Source organism: Panthera pardus, unplaced genomic scaffold, assembly GCF_024362965.1.
Source record: "Panthera pardus isolate Hobbes unplaced genomic scaffold, ASM2436296v1 HiC_scaffold_13, whole genome shotgun sequence".
NCBI classification, from domain to species: Eukaryota; Metazoa; Chordata; class Mammalia; order Carnivora; family Felidae; genus Panthera; species Panthera pardus.
Window position 1 is genome coordinate 149,736,886 of NW_026526688.1, and position 13,148 is coordinate 149,750,033.

General features: G+C 34.4%; 1 protein-coding gene across 2 annotated transcripts in view; it reads left to right on the forward strand.

Moving 5' to 3' along the window:
- Nucleotides 1–13,148, forward strand: part of UBA6 (ubiquitin like modifier activating enzyme 6) — a 90,858-nt gene that overhangs the window by 16,257 nt on the left and 61,453 nt on the right. Inside the window, exons 3-5 of one of the 2 annotated variants that reach the window (XM_019468540.2) lie at nt 5,685–5,802; nt 10,653–10,747; nt 11,280–11,308. In XM_019468540.2, coding sequence (XP_019324085.2) covers nt 10,684–10,747; nt 11,280–11,308 — 93 coding nt within the window. In that variant the 5' untranslated portion in view covers nt 5,685–5,802; nt 10,653–10,683. The remainder of the gene's footprint in view (nt 1–5,684; nt 5,803–10,652; nt 10,748–11,279; nt 11,309–13,148) is intronic. The other variant, XM_019468513.2, reaches the window with a different exon arrangement.

A 13,148-nucleotide genomic window follows, 5' to 3' on the forward strand; every position in this document is an offset into this window, starting at 1 on the left:
TTTTTTACTTAAATTCAAGTATAGTTAACATACAGTGTTATATTAGTTTCGGGTGCACAGTATAGTGATCCAACAATTCTATTCATTTCTCAGTGCTCATCAGGATAAGTGTACTCTTTAATCCCTATCACTTACTTCACCCGTCTCCCCATCCCACCTCCCTTCTGGTAACCATCAGTTTGTTCTCCATAGTCTCCTTTGTTTTGTTTCTTAAATTCCACATGAGTGATACCATATGGTATTTGTCTTTCTCTGTCTTCTTCTGCTTAACATTATACTCTAGCTTCATCCATGTTGTAGGAAATGGCATGATTTCATTTTTCATGGTTGAGTAATATCCCATTATATTTATGTACCACATCTTTATCCATTCATCTATCCATAGACATTTGGGGTGCTTCCATAATTTGGCTATTGTAAATAATGCTGCAAGAAACATAGAGGTGCATGAATTCCTTTGAATTAGTGTTTTTGTATTTTATGGGTAAATACCTGGTAGTGTGATTACCAGATCATAGAGTAGTTCTATTTTTACTTTTTTGAGGAACCTCCATACTGTTCTCCATAGTAGTTGCACCAGTTTGCATTCCCACAAACAGTGCACAGGGTTTCTTTTTCTCCACATCCTCACCAACACTTGATATTTCTTGGTTTTTGATTTTAGCTATTCTGACAGGTGTGAGGTGATATTTCATTGTGGTTTTCTTTGCATTCCTGATAGTTTTCTTTGCATTTTGCTGATGATAAGTGATGTTGAGCATCTTTTCATGTGTCTGTTAACCATCTGTGTGTTGTCTTTGGAGAAATGTCTGTTAATGTCCTCTGCCCATTTTTTAATTGGATTGTTTTTGGGTGTTGGGTTATATAAGTTATTTATATATTTTAGATATTAGCCCTTTGTCATATATGTCATTTGCAAATATCTTGTCCCACCCAGTAGGTTGCTTTTTAGTTTTGTTGATTATTTCCTTCACTGTGCAAAAGCTTTTTATTTTGTTGTAGTTCCAGTAGTTTATATTTGCTTTTATTTCCTTTGCCTCAGGAGACAGATCTAGAAGAATGTTCCTACAACTGATGTCAGAAACATTACTGCCTATACTCTCTTCTAGGATTTTTATAGTTTCAGGTCTCACATTTAGTTCTTTAATCCACTTTGAATTTATTTTTGTATATGGTATAAGAAAGTTGTCCAGTTTCATTGTTTTGCATGTTGCTGTCCAGTTTTCCCAACACATTTTATTGAAGAGACTGTCTTTTTCCCATTGTATATTCTTCCCTCTTTTGTTGAAGATTAACTGATAAAATAATTGTGAGTTTACTTTTGGGTTTTCTGTTCTATTCCTTTGATCCATGTGTTTTTGTGCCAGTACCATACGGTTTGATTACTGCAGCTTTGTAAAACAACTTGGAAGTCTGGAATTTTTTTTTCCTATTTCAGGATTGCTTTGGCTTTTCAGGGTCTTTTGTGGTTCCATACAAATTTTAGGATTGTTTGTTCTAGTTCTGTGAAAAATGCAGTTGGTATTTTGATAGGGAATCTAAATCTGTAGATTGCTTTGGGGAGTATAGACATTTTAACAGTATTTGTTCTTTCAATCCAGGACTATGGGATGTCTTTGACTAATTTCAGTTTCTTTCATCAGTGTTTTATACTTGTCAGAGTACAGTTCTTTCACCTCTGGTTAAGTTTATTCCTAGGTATTTTATTATTTTTGGTGCAGTTATAAATGGGATTATTTTTCTTAATTTTTCTTTCTAGTGCTTCATTATTGGTATATAGAAATGCAACAGATTTCTGTATATCAATTTTGTATTCTGAGATTTTACAGAATTCATTTATCAGTTCTAATAGTTTTTTGGTGAAGTCTTTAGGGTTTTCTGTGTATAGTATCATGTCATCTGCAAATAGTGAAAGTTTTACTTCTTACCAATCTGAATGCCTTTTATTTCTTTTGTTGTCTGATTGCTGTGGCTATGACTTTTAGTACTATGTTGAATAAAAGTGGTCAGAGTGGATATCCTTGTCTTATTCCTGACCTTAGGGGGAAAACTCTTAGTTTTTTCCCCATCAAATAAGATGTTCACTGTGGGTTTTGGATATAAGGCCTTTAGTATGTTAAGTGAGTTAAGTGTGTTGTGTTTATTATGTTACATATGTTCCTTCCAAATGTAGTTTGTTTATCATGAATGGATGTTGTGTTTTGTTAAATGCTTTTTCTGCATCTGTTGAAATGATCATTTGGTTTTTATCCTTTCTTTGTTGATGTGATGTTCTTTTTCTTAGAGTATAAGTTGAGATCCTTGATTTTTGAGACCTTTATTCTTTAGTAATATGCGCATTTCATGCTTAAAATGTCCCTCTAAACACTACAGTGTACGTGTCTCACAGATATGTCTTTGTTTTCATTCAGTTCAGAAAATTTTATAACTTTTTTTTCTTATTTTTTGACTCATAGGTCATTTAGAAGTGTTATTATTTGACTTCAAATACTGAGAGATTTTTCAGAGATTTTTCTGTTGTTGATCTCTAATTTAATTCTTCTGCTGTCAGTGGATACAACTTTTTATGACCTATTTATTTTTGTGTTTTCCTACAAAGATTGATCTACCTTGTCATTGTTCTGTGTGCATTTGAAAAGAATGTGTATTCTGTTATGGTTGGATTGTCCTATCCATGTCAGTTAGGTCAAATTGATAGTGTTTTTCAAGTATTCTATATCATTACTGATTTTCTGTCTAGTCTTTATACCAATTATTGAAAAAGGGGTGTTGTCATTTTGTGTTTGAACATTTCTCATTTCAGTTTTTGCTTTGCGTAGTTTGAACCTCTATTATTAGTGCATAAGCCTTTAGAGTTGTTCTGTGCTCTTAATATCCTGACCCTTTTATCATTATGAAACGGCCTTCTTTATCCTGATAGTTTTCTTTGCTCTAAAATGTATTTGTCAAGGGGCACCTGGGTTGCTCAGTCGGTTAAGCATCTGACTTCGGCTCAGGTCATGATCTCACCATTTGTGGGTTCAAGCCCCATGTCAGGCTCTGTACTGACAGCTCAGAGCCTGGAGCCTGCTTTGGATTCTGTGTCTCCCTCTCTCTCTGCCCCTCCCCTGTTTGTGCTCTCTCTCTCAAAAATAAATAAACACACCCACAAAAAATTTTTAAATAACTAAATAAAAATAAAATGTATTTGTCAATATTAATACAACCAATCCAGTTTTCTCTTGATTTTAGGTAGCATGGTCTGTCTTTTTATACTCTTTTATTCTTGTTTATGTATTTAAATTTGGCTTCTTGTAGATACAATATAGTTGGGTTTTTGTTTTTATTCAGTCTTCCAATCTTTGTCTTTTAATTGGAGTGTTAACACCATTTACATTTATATTTATTCACATATTTGTCATTTCTGGTATTCTCTATTCCTTTGTGTAAGTTAAATTTCCAGTTAGTATAGTATTCCGTCTGCCTGAGGATTTAGTGTAATATTTCTTTCTGTGAAGGTCTGCCAGCAATGAATTCTTTCAACTTTTATATGTCTAGAAAAGTCTTTATACTTTCTTATTTGTAATTGAATATAGAATTCCAGATTGACAATTTTTTTTTACTTTCAGTGCTTTAATAATGTTGGGTCACTGTTTAATTTGTTGTGCTTCCTGGGAGAAAGTCAACTGTCATTCTTTCTTCTGTAAATAATGTGCCCTATTTTTCCTTGATTACTTTTAATATTTTCTCTTCATCTTGCTTTAAACAATTATGATATGCCTTCTTGTAGTTTTCATATTTCTTATTCTTGAATTTGTTTACATTGTGGTCTGTGAGTTGATTGTATTCCTGGAAAAATTTTGGCCATTAGTTCTTTAAACATTTTTTTTTTTTTTAATGTTTATTTATTTTTGAGACAGAGCATGAACGGGGGAGGGTCAGAGAGAGAGGGAGACACAGAATCGGAAGCAGGCTCCAGGCTCTGAGCCATCAGCCCAGAGCCCGATGTGGGGCTCGAACTCATGGAGTATGAGATCATGACCTGAGCTGAAGTCGGACGCTCAACCGACTGAGCCACCCAGGCGCCCCTCTTTAAACATATTTTTATCTCTCTTTTTCCCCAATCTCTTTCAGGGACTCTAATTTCACGTATATTAGACCAAGTGAAGTTGTCCAACAATTCACTTATGCTCTGGGGTTTTGGTGTTTTCTTCCAATCTGTTTCATTTTGGAAAATTTCTTTTGTATCTTTAAGTTCACTTCTGCAGAGTTGAGTTATTAATTCCATCCAGTGTATTTTTTCATCTTAGATTTAGTGGTTTTCATCCCTAGAAGTTTTGCTGCTCATGCTTTCCCTTGCCTTCTTGAGCATATGAATTATATTTATAATTATTTCAGTGTATTAATCTACAAAGTCTATCATCTGTGTCATTCCTGTCTGTCGTATTGTCAATTTTATTATTCATTATGAGTTGTATTTCTCTACTTTGCATAACTGGTAATTTTTTAATGTATGCCAGACATTGTGAATTTTACCTTTTTGGGTGCTGCATTTATTTGGAATTCTTTTAAATATTCTTGAGCTTTGTTGACAGACATAGTTAAATTACTTGAAAACAGTTTTATTTTTTCAAAGCTTGCTTTTAAGCCTTGTCAGGTAAGATTAGAGGAGACTTGAGTCTGAGGCTAATTTTTCCCCACTGTTAATATAAAATCCTTCTGAGCATTCTATCCAAATTTTCCACTTGGCTGGAGAAGAACACAAAGTATTTCTGGGTCTGTTTAAACAACCTTCCTTGTTTCACCAACTCTTTTCAGGTAGTTCTTTCTAGCTTGGGGCTGTTTCCTCATATACATTTGCTGATCTTACTCAGCCAGAGACTCAAGACTTCTACAGATCTCTCTTCTCTTTGTGCAACTCTCTGCTTTCAAATTTTAGCTTTCTTGAATTCACAGTCCTGTGTCTTCAATTCAGGGAGATTACCAAGCTCTGTTTGGGTTCCTCTTCCTGCACTGCAGCCTGGAAACTCTCTTGGCAATAGCTAGGGCATTCATAAAGCTCCCCCATTTGCTTTTCTTCTCTGAGATTACTGTCCTGAGTTGCCTGTTGTTTAGTGTCTGAAAATTTGTTGTTTCACTTATATTGTCAAGTTTTCAGTTGTTTAAGGCAAGCAGAAGATAAATCTGGTCCTGTTACTTCACCATAGCCAGAAGTGGAAGTCTTAATGTATTTATTATGTATCTCTTATATGCCATTCTTTTTCATGCTTTTCTTTTTTCCTGTCATAGAATGCCTCTCCTTTTTTGATTATTTTTTTAACTCCTGTTAAGTCTTCAGAATTCAACATGGATGAAGCTCATCTGGGAAGCTTCCCATGACTTACGCTGATAGAAATAATTACCCCCTCTTCCATATTTCATGTTTCCTTAGTTTCCAGTACTTCTTTATATAGTACTTAATAATGAATTATTTGATTCATTCTGCTAGGTATTTCATATATTTTATCTTACTTAATTTAATCCTCATAGTATCCATATGAGGTTGTTATTATTATGGCTCCTACACAGTGCCAGTGCCTGGCTTGAGATAGATATTTTAATCAATTTATGAATGCGTGACGAAGATAATTGAAATAACATCCAGAAGAAATTGATTAGAGTGTTGAGGGGGACTCAAAATGATGTCATGTTTGGAATTGTTTAAGGAACTGGAGATGTTTAGCCTGGAGAAAGAAGACTGTGGAACCTGAATACCATCTTCAAATGTTTGGAGGGCTGTCACATTGAAGAGGGATTAGAGGAGTTCCCTTTGGCCCCAAGGAGGTAAAATTAGGAATAGTGGGTGAAAATTGTAGGAAGATATCATACCATCATAAAAAGGAGAATCTTTAGTGAATAAGGCTCTCTAAGAGTAGAGTAGATAGCCTTGATAATTTCTTTCTGCTGGACACTTTCACTGATACGTTAGGTATCCACTTAATAGAATAAGCTATAACATAACAGTGCTGGATGTGAGGTTATACTCTAGGCTCTTTAAATCCCATCTGTGCACTTATTAACAATATGAACTTCATAGAATTAAGTGTCAATTACCGAGTACCCTGACATTGCCTAGGACAAAATAGGTATTTAATTAGTACCCTTCCTCTTGGTGGTCAACCATTGAAAACATAGGTGATTTAGGTGACTGCTGAGAATCTGTCTGAGAATTTATGATTCTTTGAAAAACTTTGGTTTATATATCTTTGTGTTATCCTTTTGTCTGTATTACAACCACATTTGTGTCGTGGCTATTCATTATTTACCTAAGTAATCTTAAAAATAATACATGAGAACAAGTCTGAGATTAAAAAAAAAACAACATTTTTTAAGTAGTTCCTGTGACTCTGAATATAGAAAAAAGAATTCAGGTTCTCTGCTAGGTAGCGCATAAACGTGTTGTTCTTGTTCTTATGTGCCAATTCATTTCATTAAATTAGCAAGTTGTTTTTGTGTGTCTATAGTTTGTCAGACCCTGTTGACCACTGAAAAAACAATAGTAAATAAAGCAAACGCCCTGCCTTAAGGAAGCTACAATCTCCTAGGAAAAATAGAAAAGTAGTGAAAATACATTGTGGTAAATGTTGTAATAGATTGAATGTAGGATGTCATGGATGCACATAAAAGATGTCCAACACTGTATTGAAGAAGTTTAGTGGTGTTGTGGGACACATCATGGTGGAAAATCATGTATAAGCTGAGACCGGAGGATGAGTAGGAATTTTTCAGGAATAAAATATTGAGGAAGAGGAATGCCCCAGAAAAATGTCTATTGGCCAAAGACAGCATACCACGTTTGTGGAACTAAAAACCTTTAGTATTCCTGGAACATGGAGTTTGATGGAGGAGTGACTAAAGATAAGACTAGAGAGCCAAACAGAGACTGGATTATGAATGGCCTTGTGGCTAATATTAGTATCTGGACTTAATCAAAGGGAAATAGGAAACCATTGGAATTTTTAAACTAGGAGAATAATTTGACCAGATTTGTATTACAGAAAGATTAGTCATGTTAGTAGGAAGTTAATAGGTTATATGTAAAACAGAAAAATCAAGAAATAGAAGTAGAAACATATTATTGAAAAAAAGGGGTGTAAATATTAGAAGAAACAAAAAAATTCAGATTGGTTGCCTTCAGTGTATAGAATTCTGGGTAAGGAAGAGTTAGGTCAGGGAACTGAGTTTTTTTTTTTTCTTTTTTTCTTTTTCTTTTTTATTTTTTTAATTTATTTTTGTTTTTTGAGATAGAGTGTGAGCAGGGGAGTGGCAGAGAGAGAGGGAGACAGAATCTGAAGCAAGCTCCAGGCTCTGAGCTCCAGGTTTTGAGCTCCAGGCTCTGAGCTGTCCGCACAGAGCTCGATGTGGGGCTCGAACTCACAGACTGCAAGATCATGACCTGAGCCAAAGTCAGACGCTTAATCAACTGAGCCACCCAGGTACCCCAGAAACATTTGACTTTCTTAATCAACTTGCAGTGTGGCATAGTATGGATGCCATAGCATGGATGCTTGGGTGCCTGGGTGGCTCAGTTGGTTGAGCATCTGACTTTGGCTCAAGTCATGATCTCACGGTTCATGAGTTCGAGCCCCACATTGGACTCATAGAACCCACTTCAGATCCTCTGTCCCCCTCTACCCCTCTCCCACTTGTGATCTCTCTCAAAACTAAATAAACATTAAAAAAAAAAAAAAGTATGAATGCCAAGGCCAGACTGTCTGGATTGAAACTTATATCCACTATTTTTAAAGTACTTAAATTAAATTACTTAATTTCTCTGTGCTTAAGTTTTCCTCTCTGTATAAATGGGAATATGATAGAACTTATAGAATTTTTGTGAGGATTAAATTAGTTAATACAAGTAAAACATTAAAACAATGTGGCGCATAATAAACACTCAATGTTAGCAGTTTTTCCTACATGTCAGCACTGTTTAGGTATTGATATACAAGAATAGACATATTTACTGTCATATTGGTGGAGGGATTTAAATGTTGCTTTTACTAATCAAGAGAACAAGCAGACAAAAAAATCAGAATGAGTATAGAGGTCTTCAACATGGTTATTAAAATTACTATAATGCACGTGTAAAGAATGCTGTTTCTAACCAACTGTAAAACAACAACCAATGTCATTTTCCTACTGTAGAGGGAAACGAACCACAAGAGAGTCAACAATAGAGAACGAACTGAGGGTTGATGAAGGGTGGTGGATGGGTGATATGTATTAAGGACAGCACTTGTGATGATCACTTGGGTGTTGTATGTAAGTGATAAATCACTGAATTCTACTCCTGAAACCAATGTTGCACTCTATGTTAACTAACTAAATAAAAAAAGAACACATGGAACATTTGCAAAATTGACTAAAAAAATTCTCAAATATTAAAAAATGAAATCATATAGATTGTAATTTGTTTTCACAATGCATTCAGGCTAGAAGTTAACATAAGAGATAAATAGAATATTCCCCATGTAATTAGAAATTTTAAAATAAACTTCAGATTAACCTGTAAATCAAAAAAGAATCATAATTAACACCAGAAAATAATCATGAAGTACTATGTATCAAAATTTGGAATGCTCTTTAAGATCAGTTAAAGTTTTACATGTATATTTTAGGAAAGAAAACCTGAAAACTGATGAGTTATTATTTTAGGAAATTAGGAAAAAACAAAATAGAAGACACCAGCCAAGGGCTAGCCCTATTCATGTTAACTTTTTCCTGCACATTAAGGATGTGAAACTACACGAGCTTCAGTATACTGCAGGACAGTTATTTGGTATACTTTGGGAAAAGTTTGGCATTAGATAGTAAAGTTATCCCTGCATTTCCTCTCCTAGATTTATGCTATATATATTTATAGAAACTGCTGTATACACTTGTGTTTCATGAGACATATGTAAGAATGTTTATAGTCTCGGGCACCTGGGTGGCTCAGTCGGTTAAGTGTCTAACTTTGGCTCAGGTCATGATTTCACGATTCTCTCTGCCCTTTCCCTGCTTGCTCTTTCTCTTTCTGTCTCTCAAAAATAAATAAACATTTAAAAAAAAAGTAATGTTCATAGCTCACTATAACTGTCCAAAACTATAGAATAGCAGGGGTGCGTAGGTGGCTCAGGTGGAAGAGCATGCAACTCTTGATCTTGGGGTTGTGAGTTTGAGCCCCATGTTAGGTGTAGAGATTACTAAAAAAATAATAAATAATCATGCTACAAAGCTATAGAATGGTTAAATTATGGTGTGTTATTACAGTAGGATAGTATAATACAATAGACTAAAACAACTGAAAACTAATAGCTACATGCATTGATAATAAATAAATCTCATAAATTCAATTTCATTCAAAAGAGGGATGACACAGAAGACACCATTCAAAATGCTCCCTTTTATGTGAATTTCCAAAACAGACAAAACTTAAGTATATTGTTTAGGGGAACACAAATAAGGTTGGCAAGACTATATAATACACTATTCCATACATACTATAGTAGGTGTTCAGCAAATATTTGATGAATAATAATAATAATAATAGTTTTGATCTCTGAAATAAATGGTAAGTACTGATTTAAAAAGAAAAGTCTAGGTTTTATTATATTTTGTAGGAATATGGAAGGAAATGACAGCTTGTGTTTATAAAGTTTCTTCTGACTAGACAAGAAACCCCTTTTCAGACTTGTATATTGAATATGAATAGCTAAAATATGAAAATTAATCAAACATCTGTATACTAAGCAAACATACATTAAACTAGCGTGTATGTTGTGAATTCCAAAAGAAATATTTGTAAACCAAAGGGTTCATTTATTTATACTGAACTCATCCTTCCAATGATTTTTGTCAGAATCCACTAGAATGTACATTATCTTCAGTAACTTAATCATCAAGTTTATCACTGTTCTTTCAGATAAACTTTCTTTTTTGGCTTTATTATTGTATCTAATTTTTTAAAATAGCCAATGTGTATTTTTTGAAATTCCCATTGTAATGCTGCCTGTGGCTATTAGGATGGATGGCTTAACAAGATCACTTACATGCTTTATCAGTATTTATACTTTAAAATAATGATCCAGGGCACCTGGCTGGCTTAGTTTATAAAGCATGTGACTCTTGATCTCAGGGTCAGGAGTTCGAGCCCTACAATGGACATAGATATTACTTAAAAAAAGAAATAAATAAAATAAAATAATGTTTGAAACTGCTTAAGTCCTCTCCAAGAAAAGCGGTGATTTTTTTTTTTTTTTTTTTTTTTTTGGTCTCAAATTCTGTTTACAGTGACAAGTTTAAAGCAGAGATACCAAACTTAAATGCTTGTAGTGGCCCCTGAGGTAATAAATGAAAGGACCAGGATGGGAACTGTGGCAAATCTGGAGCAGAGTCCTCCTTGTCTAAACAGAGCAACTCCTACTCAACTCCATTTGTTTGTTGCCACAAGGGAATGTGGTGCCAAATACTCATTTTTTTTCTCAATATGTCATCTATTTGGCAATTAATTTAGAAATGTTGAACACTGCAAGTGATCCAAAACAAGTATGTGGGCAGGATCTAGTTGTTAGGCTGTTAGTTTGCAAACAACTTTAAAGGATGGATACTTTTGGTGAAATAATGTATTGGTTTTTATTGTGTTTTACCTATAGTCGACAGAGGTACGTTCTTGGAGACACAGCAATGCAGAAGATGGCCAAGTCCCATGTTTTCTTAAGTGGTATGGGTGGTCTTGGTTTGGAAATTGGTAAGTAGTATTTTTATTCATAATTTTATATTACACTTTGAGCAACATAAGTTAAAGAATTTAATTTCTTCCCCTTGTACTATTTCCTATAAAGGGAATTCGATCCAACACCTTGAAAAGATTGTTTTGGTTCTTTCAGCAACATTGTTTCATAATACTGCTATATTCTTCCTAAAGGAATCAGTAATGACTCTCTTGTTTCTCTTTGTGATGTTAATAGCAATTAATGATCATTTCTGTATCCTTACTTATGATAGAGTGCATACAAACATATATTTGTAACAACATGTCTAGAATAATACTATAAAATTTTAAGAGTGATTACTTCTGTGTGGTATGGTTTTAGAAAATTTAATTTTTTCCTTTTTGTTCATCTGTATTTTTTAAGGAACTTATACTTTGGTAGTAAAAAAAAAAAAAAAAAAAGTTAAATTCTCCAGTTAAAGATGTGTCCAAGCTCCATGAAGAGTATCTAAAATACATTCCTAATATTAAGCTATTCTTTTTCTTTTTTTTTTTTTTCCCTTTATAGCAAAGAATCTTGTTCTTGCAGGAATTAAGGTAAGTGAATAAATGTCCTTGGTTAGAATAATTGTGATTTTTTTTTTCCATCCTCAGTAGTGGTAATATTACTTACATTTTGGCTTAGTTTTTGCATCTTCATTTAGTGGCAAAACTTTTTTTTTTGTTAAGTTTATTTATTTTGAGAGAGAGAGTGAGCAACCAGCAAAGAGGGAGAGACAGAGAATCCAAAGCAGGCTCCACACTGTCAGCACAGAGCCTGACATGGGGCTCAATCCCACAAATCATAAGATCATGACCTCAGCTGAAACCAAGAATAGGTCACTTAACTGACTGAGCCACTCAGGTGCCCCAGCAGCAAAATTGTTTTAGTGCTGTATTTTTTTCTTTTAAAAAAAAAAGATATTCTAGAAAATTCCAAAATTTTATGAAAATGGAATTTTTTTTTAAGTTTGTTTATTTTTTGAGAGAGCAGGAGCCAGGGAAGGGCAGAGAGAGTGGGAGAGAGAGAATCCCAAGCAGGTTCTGCACTATCAGCGCAGAGCCTGACACAGGGCTTGAATTCACAAACGGTGAGATCATGACCCGAGATGAAATCAGGAGTTGGAAGCTTAACAGACTGAGCCACCCAGGCATCCCCAAAATAGCATAGTTTTAACAAAACCCCATATACACATCATGCAGCTGCAATTGCATGCTCGTGGACAGATTTGTTCCATGTATCTCCTTCCCATTCCTCATGGCTCCCCAGCCACCAAATTATTTTGATATAATACTCAGACATCCTATTATATCATTCTTAAATATTTTAGTATATAATTCTAAAAGATAAGGGTACCTTTTGAAAGCATAACCACAAAGCCATTTTTGCACCTTAAAATGTAACCATTTTGTTAATATCATTGTCTTAGTTATCTATTGCTGAAAACAAATTACCCCAAAACTTGGCAACTTAACAACACTTATCTCAGGGTCAAGAATTGCGTGCAACTTAGCTGGTTCCTCTGTTTGAGGGTCTTTCATGAGGCTCTAATCATGACATTGGCAGGGCTGCAGTCATCTCCAGGCTAGGGGAATAATCTGCTTCCCAAGCTTGCTCGCATGATGATTGACAGGATTCAGTAGCAAGGTCATTCCACTTCACGTTCCCATCTCAGTTCCCTGCTGGCTCTTGGTTGGAGATCACCCTCAGTTCCTTGACATGTGATCATCTCCATTAGGCAGCTCACAATATGGCAGTTTGCTTCATCAGAGTAAGCTAAACAAGATGACTAGAAAGGAAGTGTACTAGCAAAACAAACCAGTCTTTTGCAACCTAATCTCAGAAGTGACATTTCATTATCTATGCTTATTTGCTAAAAGCAAATAGTTTCACTAGTTTACAAATGTATGGAAAAGGAATTATGCAAAGTCCTGAGTACCAGGAACTGGGAATCATTAGGGCCATCTTACAAGCCTATCTATATCAGTCATCAAATATCTAGTTAGAGTTCAAATTTTCCCAAATGTCGTACGAAAATTTTTTTTTGGTTTGTTCTAATTAGGATCCAAGTAAAGTCCATATACTGAATTTGATTTCTTTTAATCTATATAGTTCCCTTCCCTGATATTTATTTACCCTTACAATGCACTTGTAACTAACAACAGGTCATTTACTACATGTACCTCTACCCTTGTATTTCATATAAACTGGTACAGAGATTTCCTGTAAACTGAATCCAGAGATTCAGGTTCAGATTTGATTGTTTTGGCACTACTGTTTCACAGATGATTTTATATTTTTCTCATCAAGAGGAAATCATAATCTGTTGTCCTTGTTTTGATTATTACTGATAATAATGATCATTGCCTAGATTCATTATTTTATTAGGGATAATGA